The 19,948-nt window shown below is 37.3% G+C and overlaps 1 protein-coding gene across 7 annotated transcripts in view; it reads right to left on the bottom strand.

The window, feature by feature from the left end:
- Nmdar2 (glutamate ionotropic receptor NMDA type subunit 2) overlaps nt 1–19,948 on the bottom strand; it is an 850,349-nt gene that overhangs the window by 335,984 nt on the left and 494,417 nt on the right. For all 7 annotated transcript variants that reach the window (XR_014130890.1, XR_014130891.1, XM_081753987.1 and 4 more), the window contains exon 2: nt 5,112–5,290. Coding sequence is in view for 5 of the 7 variants with exons in the window: in XM_081753987.1 (XP_081610113.1) it covers nt 5,112–5,290 (179 nt within the window). In the remaining 2 variants the exon portion in view is untranslated. The remainder of the gene's footprint in view (nt 1–5,111; nt 5,291–19,948) is intronic.

Genomic DNA, 19,948 nt, shown 5'->3' with positions numbered 1-19,948 from the left:
CTCTGGGCGCCGAAGTAAGGGGGCGCAAAATTAAAGTGGAAAAAGAAAAGAAAGAGGAAAAATTACTTGGAATATTACTAGTGTGCAGGCCCGTAGCCGAGGGGAAGTTCCGAGGCTCCGGACCCGTTCTTCTAAACCAGTGGTGCCCCCCCCTTATGTCTATGACGCACCCCCCCAGTTGTCTATCCGTAGGTGTTCTTCCATGAAAAAATCTTCTTTTCGATTAATTTTACCCCCCCTCATCAAACATATTTATATAGATTTTAACCCCCCCAAATATTTCAATGACGCAGTTTGCGTCATAGCCCCCCCCTTGTGGGCACCCCTGTTCTAAACCACAAAAGAAAAATATTAAGGAAAGATGAAACAAAAAGAAATACTGAAAGAAAAAGAACACACAACGGTAAAACTTAAAAACTACAGCAAGCGTTTGGCTACTCTTTCTTATGAAGAGCTTTGTGTGGAGGAAACAAGGGTGGGACCAGGGAATTTAAAAGTCAGGGAATTTAAAATTTCTAGAAAAGTTACGGAATTCTAAAAAATATTCTGCTACTAGTCAGGGAAATTTCACGCTTTCGAAAACATAGTGCCGCTCTGTAATAGTGTGGACACTTTTTATCATAATTTTTCGTCATTGTTTCCCTACAATATCGAACATGTAATTTCAGAAACAATTTTCTACTGTTCTTTTAACTTATCATTTGAAACAGACAGTAGTTAACGGAATAATAGAAACAAAACAAAAAAATTATGTGGAAAAGAAAGTTCTTTAACATTTGATTCAACAGAGAAAGGAACGCAGATACCGTAAAATATTTTACAAGACATTAATGGATATGTACTTTATATAATAGTGGATATGTACAGTACTTTTTATAATAGTTGAGGTCATAATGAAAGGAAATTTTTATAGTTGGATGAACAGAAGAAGGAACGTAGATATTGTAAAATATTTTTCAATATTTTTTTATATTCTTTTACTCGCGATTTCTTCATAGTTTGTTATTAAAACGCTTATTAACATATCCTCATTTTATTGTCCTAACAATCAAATATATATTGCCAGTAAAATAATTCAGAATGATCGAGCCCCTGGTGTGATAACCACAGTATATTATGTCACGACTACCTACCCCCACCCCATTGGGAAATCCTGGCTACATGGCTGCTAGTATGTACTTAAATCCTCTTGCTGCTTTAGGAAGTGGTCCTATAATGTTACTCATGTTAGGAAAATGTAGGTGCACACATGTATAAAATGGAAGGAGAAAATGTAATAAATGTGCTGAAAATCAAGAAAAAGCAGGGTTTAGTTTTGAAAATTTTCTTGCGTGGCTTGTCTATCGACCTCACTCATATGTGCGGTGGTTGCCATCGTATACTCTCGGTCCGGGTGCTGATTTTCCACGGCATGCCATTCTAAGCAATATGGCTTCATAACTACTTAACTCTACAACAATTAGAATGATTCTTCATTACGCCTTTTAAAGATTTTGGTACCATTTATACAGTAGTAGAAGGCCCCTTCAATTTGTAAAATTTGTTTAACTGACGAAATAACCTTACGAACCCAATGTGTTTTAATACAATATATGCGCATTGTTTCGCTAAAAATTAATGTCAAAAACCACATTAAGAGAATGTATCCCAGAGATAGCAATTTTACTTTCTTTTGTAGTTTTATTTCCGTCTGTGTGGGCCGCCATCTATTGACCTTCGGAGACATTAAATTGGCTTTCCTACATCACCTGGGAGACAGAAAATTGCCATGTACCGCGGAAGCTCTTTTCTAGTGACGCAAGAGGTAACAACCTTCGCTACTAACGACATCTACCTTTCTTTTTTTTGCCGCCAATGGTCTCCGATGGACTTCTTTTGGAGGAGCTAATAACACGGTAAATTTCTCTCACTGATAGTGTAGATACCACTTTTGACTTCTATCTCTCTCTCTCTCTTGCCGTTGGACCACTCTATTGAGTTTCCTAACTCGTGTAACTTTTCATTCCATTAGCCAAAAACACCCGGGAAGCCACTTTAATTGCTTAAACTTGACAAAAGGTAGAATGGTGTCGTTGCGAGCAAGGAAGGACAAATTCTCTAGGGCTTCAACATCGCTTTGTGTTAAGTTATGAACATTAAAAATGTTGAAACATTTTTTTTTCGTTCGGAACATAATAGCTGAATTGTTTCATTTCTAATATTTCTTGTTAAATTGTTGACAAATGGAAAATAACACAAACAGGTAGTTTATACAAAATGTATAAGACAATGAATCTAGGAGAATGGTCATCCTTTGTATAAATATAAGAGGTGTATCGATGAAACCGGGAGCAGTATCGAAAAGTTGGGTATCTTTATTATGAGATGCCTTGTCAACTATTAGTAGAAACAGATAGTTTTGCGCTAACTTAACACAAGCACGATTTGATTATTAACCTAGTATTTTTTATTTCACTTACTCTAATTCTTAATAATTTCGAGTGCCTCTTTGTACATTAATGTCCATACTATGTATTATTTATGCACAATTCCGAGTTTAATTTCCGGTGTGAATGCCTTTCATGACTATAAACCGGACAACTGGTTCGAATTCCACTTTAACCAATAGACTTCGTCTCAAAGAATATATCAGTATCGAAAAAAAATGACTTCAATACAACGTAACCTAGTCTTTTGTTCAGGGGTTGAATTCAGGCATATGCTGACTAAGGCTTTCCTTTGGGTTTAGTTCACTCGAGGCAGTGGCGAAGTCATGTAATCAAACTCTCTTGAAGGCGATTAGTGGGGTGGGGAACGGCTTACATTATAACAGTTGATATTGGTATTGGACTAGCCCTTTTGCCACGAGGGAGCACGCGGTCGTGGTTTGGAGCCTATGTTATTAGTAGACTTCGTCCTTCGTAAACTCTAATTTGCATAAGCAGAGAAAACACTAAAACTCAAACTCACTTCCACCAGGTAAATGCCAATGTGGTACATATTGTAATTGTATGCCCTAACAGCACAAGATGTGCTAGACATGTGCCTTTTAGGTGTCCCAGCTACTTTTTAGGTACCCGACACTTGGCACATATGATATTCATGTGCGACTATGTACAACATTTGCAACTATGTACAACAAATATAGCATTTGTATACCTGGCTCAGTTTCGCACTCTAACAGTCATTTGTTTTTATATCGTCATTTGGGACATATATCTGTCATGTTCTAGGTACATCCTTTAGGTACATACTGTTTCAGATACCCTAAGAACACACGATGTGTCAGGCATGCGCCATTTAGATGTTCTAAATTCATTTCCCACATTTGATGCATTTGTTGCCTCTTTTTCTAAGCGATTGTGTACTAGAAGCAACAAACCCATCAACTTTATTAGATGGCAACTGTCGTCCATCATTTGAAAGTGAATAGGGGGTCTATGGAAGAAAGTAAATAAACATTCGTCATTTTGTTATGAAATTACATGGCGAGCATAATTTGTCTGATCCCAAATGGCTGTCGTCGAATATACGAGGTTAAAGGAGCATCTGATCAGCCAAATTCAAAAGACTTCAATAAATTTATCCCTCTACAACGGACCTTCTCTTCATCGCCTTCGTGGCCAAGTCGGAAGAGCACGCAGCTAGTAATCCAAAGGTTGGTGATTCGCGCCCACCTTGGGGTACGTTTTTTTTTACTTGTTTAAAGTGTTTTTTTTTTTAGACTCACCTTAATGTAAACACATTACGCATATAAGCGATTTAACATTTTGTGGAAGTACTTTTGTGGTTTACTGACGTTTACGACATGAGGAACACATCTAGAACACACTAGTCACATTCCCCAAGGTACATGTCAGGCATGTGCCTAGGGGGCGGACATAGACTGTGACTATCACTTGCCATCGATGTGATTTCACTCTGAGAGGTACATAAGGCAGATACTCGACACATTCCCATGTACCCGAGGGAACATGATAGCCATATGTCTGCTATACAATTGTGCTGTTAGGGTGGTAGAGATGGTACACGGAGTTTCCTTCATTCCCTCACCTTTTTATTACAAAAAGTTTTATACAAGTAATATGTTATAAATAAGTATAACATATATAAGTGTATATATATATATATATATATATATATATATATATAATAGTGTTTTTCAAGAAGTTGAACCTACTGCCCGAAGCAATGCGGAGGTGGGTTGGTGTGTTCTGTCCAGTACATCGCGGAGACGAAAGAAACCTCTGGCCCAGAGCAGCGAGGAGGTAGGTTGGTGTTTCCTGCCCAACGCAGCGCCGAGACGATAGCAACCTCTTGCCCAAACAGCGCAAATGTAAGCTTAAGAAGTCTCTTCTGCCCAGAGCAACACAAAGAAAAAGAAAAAATGATAAGCTAAAACTGGTGTTTTTTTTCTTGACGTGCTCTTTTATAGCTATCTTTTAGTGAGACAGCCTGTAGAAGGGTTGTAAGAGTCCTTCGTAAGAGTCCTCAGTGTACGTCTGATGAGGATCTTGGCTAGAAGATCGAAACGTCACGTGTAAATGTGTTTTTATATTAAATAAGTGCAGTCTTGTTCAGCAGTGTGTTTCTTTTTCTGATTTTCTTTGCAAGACGCATGACTATGATTCTGAGTCCATCGTGTTTTTCCGTGTTCTTCTTCGTATTTCTTCGTAATTAGCTTCCGCCGGCTGCTTGATAATCCTCGTAGAAATGCACATGTTGTTGTTAATAACTATGAGAAAACATTGCAATATGAATATGAGCTCTGGTCTTCTTCGTTTCAATTGAATTCTCATTGTACTTAATTGATAACGATTAGCCCTACAATTTATCAATATATCATCCCTAGTACCTCACGTACATATATCATCCCTAGTAACTCACGTACATAAGTCAGCCCTACTAACTCACGTACATAAATCAGCCCTAGTAACTCACGTACATATATAAGCCCTAGTAACTCACGTACATAAATCAGCCCTAGTAACTCACGTACATATATCAGCCCTAGTAACTCACGTACATAAATTAATAACTAGAGAAATTTTATTAGATAATGGTAACAATATTATATAATGTATTTTCCAGTAAGCTGTTTATTAGCAGTTATTAATGTAATGGCTACTTACCCTTTCAAGGCCTGAGTTGTCAGCATTCCACGCAATGACAGGTATGCCCAGGTAACCAGCCAATTGAAGAAAATATTGGGCCGAGGCTGTACTTCGTCCATAGGATTGGTAGTTCATCAAATACAAAATGGCGGAAACATTGGCCCTTAAGAATTCTTTGCAAAGAATATCGAGGATAGCTGAAAATAGAAAAAAAAGAAATATTAATATTAGATCTTTTTTGTGAAGTTTCATATGTAATTACAATAATAAAATTTAAAGCGAATACTAAATAATTTGAATAATTCGAGATTTATGTGTGTGTGTGTGTGTGTTACTTCCATTTTGAATACAAATATCTGCCTATTTAGGAAGTAGTAGACCTACAGTATTTGTACTAGGAGTATTCACAGTTTTCCTTATTACTTTTTAAACTTTCAAGAGGCCAAAAAAATGAAAGAAAGTTTTGTGATTGTAAAAGAGAATCAAATTCGAAATATTTTGTGGGTTCGTACGTTTTCGTGACTCTATTGATATTCCTATATTTTGACGCGTGTATATACACCTAGAGGCCATATTGTTCAACGCATTTAGACTAACATTTTTACTATCCTGCCGGTGTAGTTGCTTACGCATGATATATTGATGCACGAAATCCCGAGTTCGATTTTCTGTGAGAGAGCCTACAAGTAGTAGTGGAGTAGTTAGGTTTCACTTCCAAGATTTAACCAGAACCAACCAAATAAATATTTTAATTTTTATACTGGAGGTATTTGTAAGTTTCTCGAGATGGGTTTTCTAAATGTTCTTCCAACTTCCAAAACTAAGAGCAGTTTACTGGAAGGCGAAAATCAAAATTTAGGATTTTCTCAGAAGAGATTTTCAATTTAATAATATTTTATAAATAAATATTATACTGGGAAATAATAATCAGAAAGAGTAGTTTACAGGACAGGCGTTATTTGAGGCTGCAGGGGAGGATTTGGTCACTGAATTTGACCACTGGTTGGCCCATAGTTATGTATATGATGTTTGACTGACGGTAGTATTTGTAATTATTGTCAAGAAAGTTTCGATATGGCAACACTGTCTATCACGAGACTGGGGATAACGGTCACTGAACTTAGAACCGTTAGTGTAAGCCAGACAAAAATGGCGGAATGGCAGAACGAAACATTCCCTAACCGCTGGATCGGTCGTCGTGGGTCTGTGGAGTGGCCAGCTCGATCACCTAATTTGAACTACTGACTTTTTCTTATGGGATGTTTTAAAGGACAAAGTGTATCAACCTCATATACAGAATTTAGCCGAAGTACGAGAAGCTATCACAGAGGAGTTCCACAGGATACCAGTACAGGTCTGATAAGCTGCTTGTTAACAACGCTGCACTTCGTCTCCAGGCATGTATTGATTTGGATGGTTGCTCTTCTTCTCCAGGCATGTATCGATTTGGATGGTTGCTCTTCTTCTCCAGGCATGTATCGATTTGCATGGTTGCTCTTCTTCTCCAGGCATGTATCGATTTGGATGGTTGCTCTTCGTCTCCAAGCATGTATCGATTTGGATGTTTGCTCTTCGCCTCCAGGCATGTATCGATTTGGATGGTTGCTCTTCTTCTCCAGGCATGTATCGATTTGGATGGTTGCTCTTCTTCTCCAGGCATGTATCGATTTGGATGGTTGCTCTTCGTCTCCAAGCATGTATCGATTTGGATGTTTGCTCTTCGTCTCCAGGCATGTATCGATTTGGATGGTTGCTCTTCGTCTCCAGGCATGTATCGATTTGGATGTTTGCTCTTCTTCTCCAGGCATGTATCGATTTGGATGGTTACTCTTCATTTCCAGGCATATATCGATTTGGATGGTTGCTCTTCTTCTCCAGGCATGTATCGATTTGGATGGTTGCTCTTCGTCTCCAGGCATGTATCGATTTGGATGGTTACTCTTCATTTCCAGGCATGTATCGATTTGGATGGTTGCTCTTCTTCTCCAGGCATGTATCGATTTGGATGGTTACTCTTCATTTCCAGGCATGTATCGATTTGGATGGTTGCTCTTCGTCTCCAGGCATGTATCGATTTGGATGGTTACTCTTCATTTCCAGGCATGTATCGATTTGGATGGTTGCTCTTCTTCTCCAGGCATGTATCGATTTGGATGGTTGCTCTTCTTCTCCAGGCATGTATCGATTTGGATGGTTGCTCTTCGTCTCCAAGCATGTATCGATTTGGATGTTTGCTCTTCTTCTCCAGGCATGTATCGATTTGGATGGTTGCTCTTCGTCTCCAGGCATGTATCGATTTGGATGTTTGCTCTTCTTCTCCAGGCATGTATCGATTTGGATGGTTGCTCTTCGCCTCCAGGCATGTATCGATTTGGATGGTTGCTCTTCTTCTCCAGGCATGTATCGATTTGCATGGTTGCTCTTCTTCTCCAGGCATGTATCGATTTGGATGGTTGCTCTTCTCCAGGCACGTATCTATGTGGAAGGTGCATTAGTTGACCACATCATGGAGAACAGAGATTAAAATTCTTGTAAGGAACGATATGAGAGTAATGTGTTTATGTTCAAGTTACGTTGCTAGTTTCTTTACCGCAGTCTTTGAAACATCATACACAAAATTATGGGCCACCCTGTATACATTTTAATTAGTAATATAGTGGTATATTAATGAAAAATGTGATGCTTTATTCGGGGGTAAACGTGGATTTGAAAAGGTAGGGGGACGCATGACGTCACACCGTTCATCGTGCCTATCCTTGTTAATTGTATTTTTTTTAGAAAGCAGGAGGACGCCATGGATATTTGTTGAAGTGGGGGTGTGACATCCCCCAGCGTTCCCCCTCACTTTTCTCCTGGATTTACTTATATCAGAGTCTTGCGTCCTGTCCTCAAGGAAAGGTGAAATTGGCGCTATTGGTTTATAAATGGATCGTTTTTGGTCGTTATTTTCATGAGACATTGGTACACGGAGAAAAATGCATAATCCAGTCGGCATGTAAATGCTGTTTTTATCAGGTTACGCGCGTCACCACATTAAGTAATGTTGTTCCATCAGTAGTACGATCTACACCACCGTCCAGCGAAAATTTTGTATTGTGGGACCACCATTTCAAATCTAGAATTAACGCCATACCCATTCCGACGGTGGTAACATAGGTATATAATGTTGTTACTACCTTCCTACGAGTGTCCCCTCTTGGTTCTTTCTAAATCTGTGACTCCCTACCTTACGAGAGTAATAGTTTTTAACACGAAATCAATCATGTGAATAAAATTATCCAATCACAGCGAGTCTCGTTCGACGCCGAACTCCAGACTTGGCATGGTGTTCCCACCTGCTGTACTTTTATACATGAAATTACATTACTTAAGGAACGCACTCGCATAAATACGATGTATCCACACGGAAATCCTAGTCCTTTTTTTCTCAGTGTAGTAAAGAGAATTTTTAACGTGAAAACATCTGAAAATACCAGAAACCAGGGCTACCTACATCTGCTGGTAGTTGAAGCGGTCGGATTCAATGTAAACCACTTGTCATGAAAATATTCACAAGGTGTAGTTAATTCTCAGAGGCGAGTTTTCCCCCTTTTTTTATAGATTTTAAAATACAACTCATGCGACTTTCTTTAAATAAATATTTTATTAATAACCCAAATATACAACATAAATTATTTTTAATTTAAAAAAAACACAAGGAATAGTTTGCTTTAGGAACATAAATTTTCTTCTAGTACATTTCTTAGAAAATGCCTTATAATTACGTTAGAACTTCGGGAATGAATTTAAAACACTTATTGCGTTGCCTCTTTGAATTGCAAGGCATACCCGTTGGAACAAGAAATGTTTGCTTCTGTAGGGCTTGGGGTGGCCGACACTGATTTCTCTTCAGGTCGGGCTGGGCTGGGGCCGATTAATTGCAATTCTTTAATAATTATTGACTTTCGTTAAACGATAAATGGAATAAAGCCAAACGTTGAAGAAGTGTGTCCGTGAAAAATGTTACAAAGAATGCAATAGCTATTTACAGTTTGTGTTGCTCAGCGGCTCCACTTTCACTATAGAGGATTGCAGGCATTATGCGGTAAATTGAGCTCTGACCTTGACCTTCACTGCACTTGAAATATGACAAGGTGTGGGAAAGTTTTGCCTGTCGCTAAACAATATTGCCATCTTCACTTTATGCTATAAATCAATTAAGTTAGATTTTTGTTACAGGGAATGGAGTTTTTGTTCTCTCGATGACAGGCAAAGTTCTAGGAGGCAATGGTACAATTCGGGAGGCAAGCGTCAGGTTGTGGACCAGAGTTTAGAAAACGTTTCTGAGGTTAGGTCAAATTTAGTACTAAATTTTGAGAAAGATTGGGGCTCGAGCTATTTTTTTTAAAAAATTATCGGGCCGGGATCGGGCCAAAAACTTCTAAAATTTATCGGGCCCGGGCCGGGCTTGGGCCAAGAATTTTAAAAAACTTATCGGACCGGGCCGGGTTCGGGCCGAAAATCTTCAAAACTTTTCGGGCCCGGGCTGGGCCGGGCCTACGTACGTTCGGGTTGGATTGGGCTCGGGCCGAAAAATTCGGCCCGTGCAGGTCTCTATTCTAGGGTCACCTGATTTATTAATTAAAGCTACTAGTAATTGTTTCAGTAATAATTGTAGGATATCATGATTTGGTTTAAGATATTGGAGTTAGGGAGTTTAATGTGGTTGACTATATTTTTTTATTTAATATACATGTCTATTCAGTTGTTTTACAGTTGAAAATAAAATGTCTCTTCTTCCCAATGTAAACACATGTTGCTTAAAACTTGATTGAATAGAGAAATTAAAAATGGGTAATTAAATTTCCTTCTTACTATGTTAGTTCTTTTTTTCAACATGACGTTGATAAAATGGAGGTAAAGCTAGGAACAGGAAAAGAAGGAACAAATGAAGCATGATGAGTGAAGAGAGAGAGAGAGAGAGAGAGAGAGAGAGAATGGCGTAATAATGACTCGTGCGAAGGCAACGAAGCCCGGGTTTAACGTAAGAAAACAAGATTTTCGGTTGAAGACCTTCTGACTTGGGTTTTAAGACTGCAGGCTTCTCCCGGGATAAAGATTTTTCTTTCCCTTCGGGGACTGTATCTAATAAGGTCAACAGAGGATTACAAACATCTGCTAATTGCGACAAAAGACGTTATAGCGTTAGTCGCTTATGTATCATCGTACTACAGTGTCATGAACCTAACATTTATATACGAAGTCTTAAGAGGCGTAATCACAGCGAAATTAAAATACCGCTAATTTTATAGTAATTATATGATATCTTCAAATAGATAAAACATAATCGAAATGTGGAACAAGAGCGCGCTAGAAAATATTATTTTGCATGAGGTACCGTCATCATGAGTCACCTAGTATCTTTCCGTTTGCAGGCATTTATAAACTCCAAAATAAATGCCGATTTTCAGAATGGCTGGAAATCTAAATAATTGAGTCGTGATAACTTTCGCATGTAAAATAACATTGTCAATCGAGCCCTTGTTCCGCTTTTCGATTATCTTTTACCTATTTGAAGATATCACATAATTACTATAAAATTAGCGATATTTTAATTTCGCTGTGATGGGACCTCTTAATATTAACAGACTGTGTAATTGAAGCGAGCTTCTACTGGTCGACTCGAGTATGTAGTGTGTTCACGATAATTTTCGTAGAAACAATCATTTAAATGTTTTAAGTTTTACGTCTCGCGGTTACACCGGCTAGGCTAAAGGAGACGGTGATGATAAGAAATGAATGAAATGGTGGAATGAAGAAAGTGGAGGGAACGGGAGAACCCACGCACACAATGAATGTCCACCACAAAGCTCACTGGGCGCGAGCTGGTATCGAACCAAGGATTCCGTGCACCAAAGGTGTACGTCCTACCATTCAGCCACCGCGGTCGTAGAGTTTAAATAATCACAATGCAATTTGATTTGTATTTTATTTTAAACGTCCGAAATAACACTGTTGTTGGGAGATGAAATACGTTAAGAATGGGTTGAGAGGGGAAATAAAATAAATTTCAAGATCGGAATTTAGGAGGTTTAGGGTTTAGATTTCTGGGCTTTCGGCACCTATGGCCATATTAGCCCGTCACATTTGAGGGATGACGTCCCTCGGCGAGCACACTATCCGGGGAATGAGAAGGGACAAAGGATTAGGGAAGGAAGGAAGCAGCCTGGGACCTATATGTTAGGTACCACCCCGGCATTTGCCTGATGTGAATGAGGAAAACCCAGGAAAACCTCATTCAGGGTGGCTGGCCTGAAAAAGCTGTTACACTTTTTCGACCGAGTGCCCCCACCAGGAATCGAATCTGGTACCGCTCGCACCGAAGGCGAGAACGTTAGCGACTATGCTACGCGGAGCCACTCAAGATCGCAATTTGCACGTTCATTATTATTCTCCTGATGTCGGCTTCAGTTAGAGCTTCAAATACCTATACAGTATTTTAATAAGGTTCAACTTCAAGGGCTGTGAATTTATATATGAAAGATACTTTATAAATAACTATAGCCTAGAGTAAATAAGTTACTCGTTTCATTCAACTTGCACTTTGTTCTGCAAATAGAGGTAACAATGACATTTAAAAAAAAAAAAAAAAAAAAAACGAAAAGAAATGTATTTCACGGACAAATTCATAAATACTTACAAGTACTTTTTTTCTCGCGAACTGGAGACAACATGAAAAATCTAATATATCCTCATAGAAGTGGTCGAAGTAAGACAGTACCGATACGCGGCGATATGCCATACCGCCTCTGTTTTTTCAGTGGGTTTTTTAGTAATCAAGACATATCGTCACTGGAGAGTAGGCGCTAAAATACCTATAATAAACCCATTTTTATTCACAGTAATTGTCGAATAGCTTTCTACGTAAAAAGATTTTATTTCTTGTGTAGAAATAATTTCTAAGTTGACAACACCGACATTTTGTTATATTTTCTACCTTTTGCTTTTAAAATGTTGTGTCTTCAAAGAAGTTAATCTAGTTTATATTGTGATGTGCCATATTGAATTGTTTCTCTCTCTTGTGTGTGTGTGTATGTGTGTGTGTGTATGTGTGTGTGTGTGCGTGTCTTCTTGCCTTAATGCATATAAATGTGTTCTGAGCATGGGCGGATTTAGGGGTTGTCTGCTGTGAGGATGAATCTTCCGGGGGTTTGGAATACCCCTTAATTAAATGGGGAGTCTGGGAGTTTTCCCGTAGAAAACTGTTAATATAAAAACTCGGTTCTTGAGCACTCTCTATAATCAGTGGCGTATTTACGATTTTGTTTCGGGAGGGGCTTTGCTAACTTTCGGGCGGGGGGGGGGCTTTGCCTGAAATTGTGAAAATTCTGCAAGATATTTCATATACTTTACTATAGTAAGTAAGATTTCGGGGGGGGGCTTAAGCCCGGAAGCCCCCCCTAAATACGCCACTGTCTATAATACAACATAAGAGGATATTTCTTTTCACAGAGTTGTTCATAGGAGACCTCTCCGTGTTCTCCCTGTAAGTACAGAGAAGCTCTCCAATGGTTTTCAGTCATTATGTAAATAGAAATACAATCTTTTACGCAACATACCCTCACTGTACTTCAACATTTAGATAGCCCGTATGTCGAGAGTCAAAATCGTAATAAAACATACCTTCTGCCTTTTTGCACTTCGAACACTGGTGTAAAGTATGTACTTCGAAATGTTGCCAGTAGATTGAGTATATATTCAGAGTGGTTGCTGTCATTAGGTACCCAATTTCAGTCGTTAAGTGTCAGCTTACTTGAATGCAGACTACGAGCCACGAGCAACATATATACTTCAAGGTTACAGTTACCGCAACAGAAATTATGGAAATACCATACAGTATAATGAGAAGCAGTGACTGCACGTGTTTGCTCCTACCGACAGTAGCAAGATAGGGGATGGCCTCGAAATGGCCTTGCAGTGGATTTCCTGTGTCCAAGGACATAGATTTATATGTCTTGCTATCGAACAACACTTAAGTGAGAACAGGTGTTGAACATTGGTAAAACTAACCCAGCAAACAGGAATTTGTTGACAGTGCGCCGCATTCTCAAGAAGAACTTGCGGAAAGTGGGATTTACCTATTCGAAATACAGAAGTGGAAACACTATGACATGGAGTATGAATCTGAAGAGATTTCAGCAAGAAAGTCACTCGCAGCAACTCTGTCCCGTTTCAAGACCTTCACCCACCCGGCTACAGTTCGATAGAGCAGGGCACGAGCGCCCACAACTTTCTTGCAACTCTGCATGGCATTCCAGTGTATTTCTGCCACGGAGGACTGATATTTTGACGTAGGCTCACTGCTCGCGGCTCGTCATTTCTATACCCGACCACTTTCGCCTAATGACCGAACTAAGGTGCTTGCTAACAGCCATCGCTCCGCGCACATACAGAATCTATTTTACTATCAACATTTGGACGTAAACTATGCAGTTTCAGATATATATATATCGCATATTTTGTGTTGCCTCAGTTTGCGAACAAAAAAAAAAAAAAAAATTGTTGCCATGACTTATAAATGAAACCTAGTATGTGCATATTAATAACTATGGTAAATAACCCTTCATCTTCTCTGACAGAAAAGGACGTAATTTGTTACTATCTACGCTGATATAACGTAATTTTATGTACGTTTGTACTAGTATATCCTAAAACTAAAACTGAGTTTAGATATAATCTTAATTATTAAATAACTTTCTATCTAAAATTACAAGGAAATTCCAGAGCAGGTTAAATTTCATATAGTTGTGAAGTTACTTCAGCGTGTTGATAAAAATGTTATATTACCCTTCATATTATGAGATTGTGCTTTTTCTCAAGCCTAATTGCTACTGTAGGAGCCGCCACTGAAACGAAAATTCAATCTTTTTTTAAAAAAAAACAAAAGTAATTATAATTTCTGAAAGTTATCTCATATACTTTAAACTCGAATGCAAAATTTAATTCAAAAATTAAAGTTAAGATCTTTCGACTCTTGTTAAATATACTTAAGAAATGAAATATTCGTTAAGCTTTCAGTGATGTCAAGTTAAGAGACGAACAACTCCCTAGTTTCTTTTGTTAACTCTAGGTGTCGCGCTACACATCCCAAAGGAGAAGTCGAAATATTCCTTTTAACCATCTACCAGCAAAAAGAAAGAAGGCGGTAGAAAAGGTATTTTTTACAAAGGAAAAAGAAAAAAGGAAAAAAAGGAAAAGAAGATGTAAAAGACAAGAGCAGGGTTGCTATTTTCTATATTTGCTTTGAGAAAAATCATTATTGTATAGTTAATTTGTCTAGGCAGTTTTTGACATTACAGTAAAGTGATTTCATAATTTATCGATAGACGGCTCAGTGGCTTAGTAGTAGAATGCTTACCGTACCTCTGAAACGTGGAGTCCGTGGTTCGATTCCAAGCTAAGTGTTTGTAAAGCACAACATAGTGTTCGTGGGGTTTCTCGGAATACTTCTTTATTCTCCCACATTCCCATTCCACCAATTTTTCAATCATCATTGACTTGCCTTAATCATCGTCCAAGGCATAATCATGGGACGTTAAATTGGAAGATTTCACTTAATAATTTATTTACGAAACTACTAGTACTTTACTGTATACTCTCTTTAATACATGTATAAGAATACCATGATGTTACTTATCTGTCGCTAAGAACAGAAAGAAACTGCAGCTGAGTTTGCATTATCTTAATGAAGAGCCAATTAATGGAATGATAGATAACTAATTAGATTTTTTTTTGTTCTAAACTCAACTGGTGAACATTTAAGAAAGGTAACGTTCATGCCAATTCGACAAACTTGGTAGCCATTTGTAATATCGAATTGTCATCGCTTGTGACCGAAAACCTAGAAAACGTAACTTTTATTTATTTATTTATTTATTTATTTATAATTTATTTTATTATTTCTTTGTAAACGTGGAAACTAATGCTTCAGAATAGCTCTGCAGCTACTAATGCTTCTACCAGGAACACAATTCTGACGTAATTGAAAATTACAGAGCGATTGTCTTTTTTTCTTTTTTTATCAATATCCATATTCTTTTTTGGATATTGTATTTTGTGTCTGTGTGTTGTGTGTCTGTTATTTGCAAGTTTTTTTTTTTTTTTTTTCAATTTTGAGCCCTTCATTCGATAGAGCATTAAAAACCATCTCAAAGAAGTTGTGGAATTTTTCGCGTCACTCTTACCGTTCCTGAGATATTGAACCAAAAAGTTCCGATTTCGGGAGATTTAAGGAGCCATATCTCGGAAACCGTAAATCATAGAGATATTATATTTTGGGAATGTTTCAATTTCGAGCTCTCGATTTTGAGCATGTATCTTCGTAAAACATCATATGATAGAACGTTTTAACAGAACTCTTAAACAAAACATGCGAAAAAAATTTAGTACTCAAGGAAATTATAAATATATATATATATATATATATATATATATATATATATATATATATATATATATTACAAGAATTATTTAATGAGTATAATAATAAAGTACATAGAACAATTGGTATAAAGCCTGTAGAAGTTGATAAGAAAAATTAGCTCTTTTTTATGTTAGTTCTGGCAACGCTCTTGGAGCATTCTCAATTGGTTTGTCATAAAAACAGAGGGAATAATGATCAGGGGCGGATGCAGGACGGACTTCTGGGGGAAAAGCGGTGGGTTGTAATACTGCTATTTAGAGCTACTTTTATGAGCTCCAAACTCTGAGATGGGTTTTATTTATATATAAAAAATAAGAAAGTTTCCTCTTCTGGGGGGAAGTGATCGCCCCGACCCCCCCTCTGGATCCGCCACTGATAATGATTAAGGTTATATTAGATTATTTTTAGGTCTATATTAATAATGCAATCACCATTGAATAAGCTTCTAAGAGGTCAAGTAACTAATTGAATTTCCTAAAGTAAAATTTTGCTTAGAACATCACAATAAGTAAAATTATATTCTACTCCAAAGTAATGTGTTTAAATAAACGAAAATGCAATTTCTGTTTATGAAACAAAACATGTCGAATTTTCTATATTATAGTTGAAAACTTTGATACAAGAAGGAGCCAAGTCCAAATTGAGAATATTTTCAGGAGTAAAAAAAGATATTAAAAACTAGATTTTTAAAGCTTGAATCTCCAAACTTTCTAAACAAAAGTTGTAAGATAGAAATGAAACGTTCCTTATTTTTAACAATATTTTATTTCACTCCTAAAAATATTCTTCAATTGAGTTATACCCTTCTTACACCCAAGTAAACTGATAGGTAAATTGAAAACGAAATAATAATGAAGGCATAGTTGTATTTTATGCCGTGTTGCTCGCTTGAATATGCTCCGCTTGCAATTAGCTCGGGTGTTAAAGGATTAATATTGGGGATTAATTGTCCATGAAGCTGTTATTAGTATATTGGCAATCCTGGGAAACTGGCACACATATGTATCTGCAGAACATTGGTTACAGCCCACCATAAGCGTTACACGAGTTCTGCATTCACGTGCTTTAATCGCCTGTATCAATGATGCATTCATATATTATACGGAGATGTTCCTTTGTCAATTCAAACAGAGGTTTCTGTGGTTGATGAGCGAGAGTACTAAATTAGCTGATTTGGAATGTGAACTCCAAATCGTTTGTAATAAATAGGCTACTTTGAGGTATGAGCATCCTAATTATCCTTTCTATGTTATATGCAGTATATTCATATCACATATAGGGAAGGAGAATAATTAGAAATGTCCTCAATATTGTTAGAGTCTAACGAGAAACAAAATTATTCAAATATAAGTCATACAAATTGATAAATTTTATCGGTCTGTACAAAATGCCGTGTGAGTGTAATTCTCTCTCTCTTTTTTTTTTTTTTTTTTTTTTTTGGAAAAGCAGGGACAAATAAACTTGTTGATAAACCTAAAAATGTGTACACTAAGGAAAAAAATGTAGGTGGCGTACTTAAAAAGATATGTTACATGCGTAATTCCTGTAGTTTTTGGACTTAACGTACAGCAGATGTATAACTGAAAACGCATGTTTTATAATACTTTATGTATAAGTACTTTATCTATAAGTACTTTCCGTATGAAACAATGTAGGCGGTCAGGATCCCACATACAAATGGACGTATATAACATATAGTAGACGAAGGTAACATAAGTATATGCATGTGATATACGGAAAATTGTTAGATGTCAGACATCCTGCAACGGCATGATGTAACATCTAAGGGCAGTGCCTATGTAGCATACGGATAACGTATGCTACGTACTGATTTCTATAGTAAGCAAGAGGTCACCGTATATTTGTACAATATACCGCTGTCCGGAGAACGGATTTTTCTCTGTGTACTTTCCTACAGGGTGATTCAAAGGAACGGTAATTTCTTTTTTAAGTTGTGTTGGCAACAGTGGGGGTTTGGTAAAACTGAATAAGATACAACAGCTTATCAACGACACCCTGCCATTTAATTATCATGAGTGCTTGGTGTGGTGCACAACGTGCTTTCGCAATCAAAGTGTTTTACAAGAACAATGATAATGTGGAGGGGTCACGTAGAAAATTCTTCCGTCATTTTAATTTAGGACGCCATGGGCACAAGACAATCCTATGGAGTTACACCAGCGTCAATTGCACAGCGACAGTTAGGTATACTGTGTAGTGTGCAGTGTCATCATACGGTGTGATGGACTCTTATTGTCTGGAGGACAACAACGGTCATGCAATTACAGTCACATCAAATCGTTACGTCACAATGCTTCTAAAATTTGTTTTACAACAACTACAGAGATTTCCACACATTGTTGACACAACCTGGTTTCAACAAGATGGATCAACGTACCACACAGCACAAATATCGATGGCTGCTGTACGCCAATTGTTTGGAGAACGTGTAATTTCGAAAATTGCTGACATTCAATAACCTCTCAGATCCTCTGATTAGTCAGCATGTGATTTCTTCCTCTCAGATCCCCTGATTAGTCAGCATGTGATTTCTTCCTCTCAGATCCCCTGATTAGTCAGCATGTGATTTCTTCCTCTCAGATCCCCTGATTAGTCAGCATGTGATTTCTTCCTCTCAGATCCCCTGATTAGTCAGCATGTGATTTCTTTACAATTAATGTGAATTCTTTTTAAAAGATTGTTTTCATGAAATTATTTAATTTTCAAAATTTCCCAGTGACTAAATCTCGCTGTATATCCACGTCACGTATTAAAATAAAACTAATACTAAAACAATGGATCAGTGGTAGAGCATTTCTAATTTTAGTGTGCCTCTGCAGACGTTGCTATCGATATATGTTTCCCAGTACCACCCTCAAAAAACAAGTTGCTGTGGCATTCAATAGTTGTTTGCGGACAGGGTTGTTACATTAAAACACCTTTGTCTTCTTGTAGCGATGACGTATATATTTCTAACAATGACGCAAACTATCTACCAATAAGTTACATTGTAACGAAAGAGAAAATAATGAAATAATATGAAAATAAACAATTTTAATTAGTTCGTATATAATCAATGAATACTACAAAAAAATCCATAGAGAGCTCTGAGATATGAGTATGGAGAAGGAGGTAGAAGTTAAATAGATGAAACTTTGAACCAAGGATAAAATGCATAGTGAGTTAGTATTGCATTAGCCTCGCTGTCGTGAGGTCATGTACTGAGAACTGATTTTGAATATCGTAAGAATATTCCAGAGTTACGTTCAGTCCCTCAGTATGTATTCCCAAGATATACTCTAAAATGGGAGCCAACGTTTGACAAGTTGTGATGGAAAACAAATCCATAAATTAGATGCGTTTTCTATATGCGTTTTGTATATGCATTTTAATTCCTTTATTTTCTTAGTTTGAATACATATCAATTCAAATGTTCCAAGTGTTCGCTTATTTTACTCAAATTAAACGTATTTTGTCCCACTCTCTGAAAATATGATAGACTCTAAAACTGTGGGGATTCAATATTAATCCAACACTCACCTTTTACAGGACAAACACCATATGCGTGTATTTCCTCGAGGTTGTCCAGTTTCCTTCCACTTTCTTCATTTCGCTACTTCATTCCTTATCCTTATAAATGTCTGCATTAGCCTCGGTGCATAATGAGGTGCGTTAAACTCTAAAAGTTACGGATTGAAAAGAAGCATAATGCAGGGAATGGATCTTGTTTTTCAGATACTTATTACTAAGGCTCGGAAGCTGAGGAAAAATCCTCTTTTTTACGAGTGCCCTAAGACGAGGCTTAACATAATTTATGTTCATTTTGGGTTATTGTAGGCCAGAAAATGGTGGATTTTATTTGTCCTTGTTTGCCTTTTTCGGCGTTTTTTTCTTTATTAGCCTTTTTAAAAAGCTTTTTATAGGTCTTAACTATTTTTTGCACTTCATCTTTCGACAATAAATTTAATGGCCTTTAACTCCCTTTAAAATCGCAGTAAAATCCGCCTTATCTCATTCTGAAAAGTGGCTTCTAAATTATTAAAATAACTGTAATAATATGTAAACCATAGGTTAGAACTAGAAAAAAAGCAACAAATCTTTTAGCCCAGGTGAAAATTATAGCCTTGAGCTGCTCATGTAAAAGGCCAAAGAAAAACTTATGTTTGTACGTCTTGGTGCTCAAGGCTGCCGAATTCACGTCCGGCGGGGAAGTAATTTTATTCTTTACATACAATTTAAAGCATAAAATATTTAAATATATTTTTTTATTTATTATGTGCTAACTGATACACAGATCAATTATAATTTCAGAGTGTTACGGGCCAGTGTGGTGTCCTGACCTTCTCCTAAAGTGTCTGGCTTCTAACTGTCCTCCAAAAGTGTTCAAAATGTA

The sequence above is a fragment of the Thermobia domestica genome, chromosome 3 (assembly GCF_964235325.1).
Source record: "Thermobia domestica chromosome 3, izTheDome1.hap1.1, whole genome shotgun sequence".
Lineage (NCBI taxonomy): Eukaryota > Metazoa > Arthropoda > Insecta > Zygentoma > Lepismatidae > Thermobia > Thermobia domestica.
This window is presented reverse-complemented; position numbering and strand designations above follow the sequence as displayed.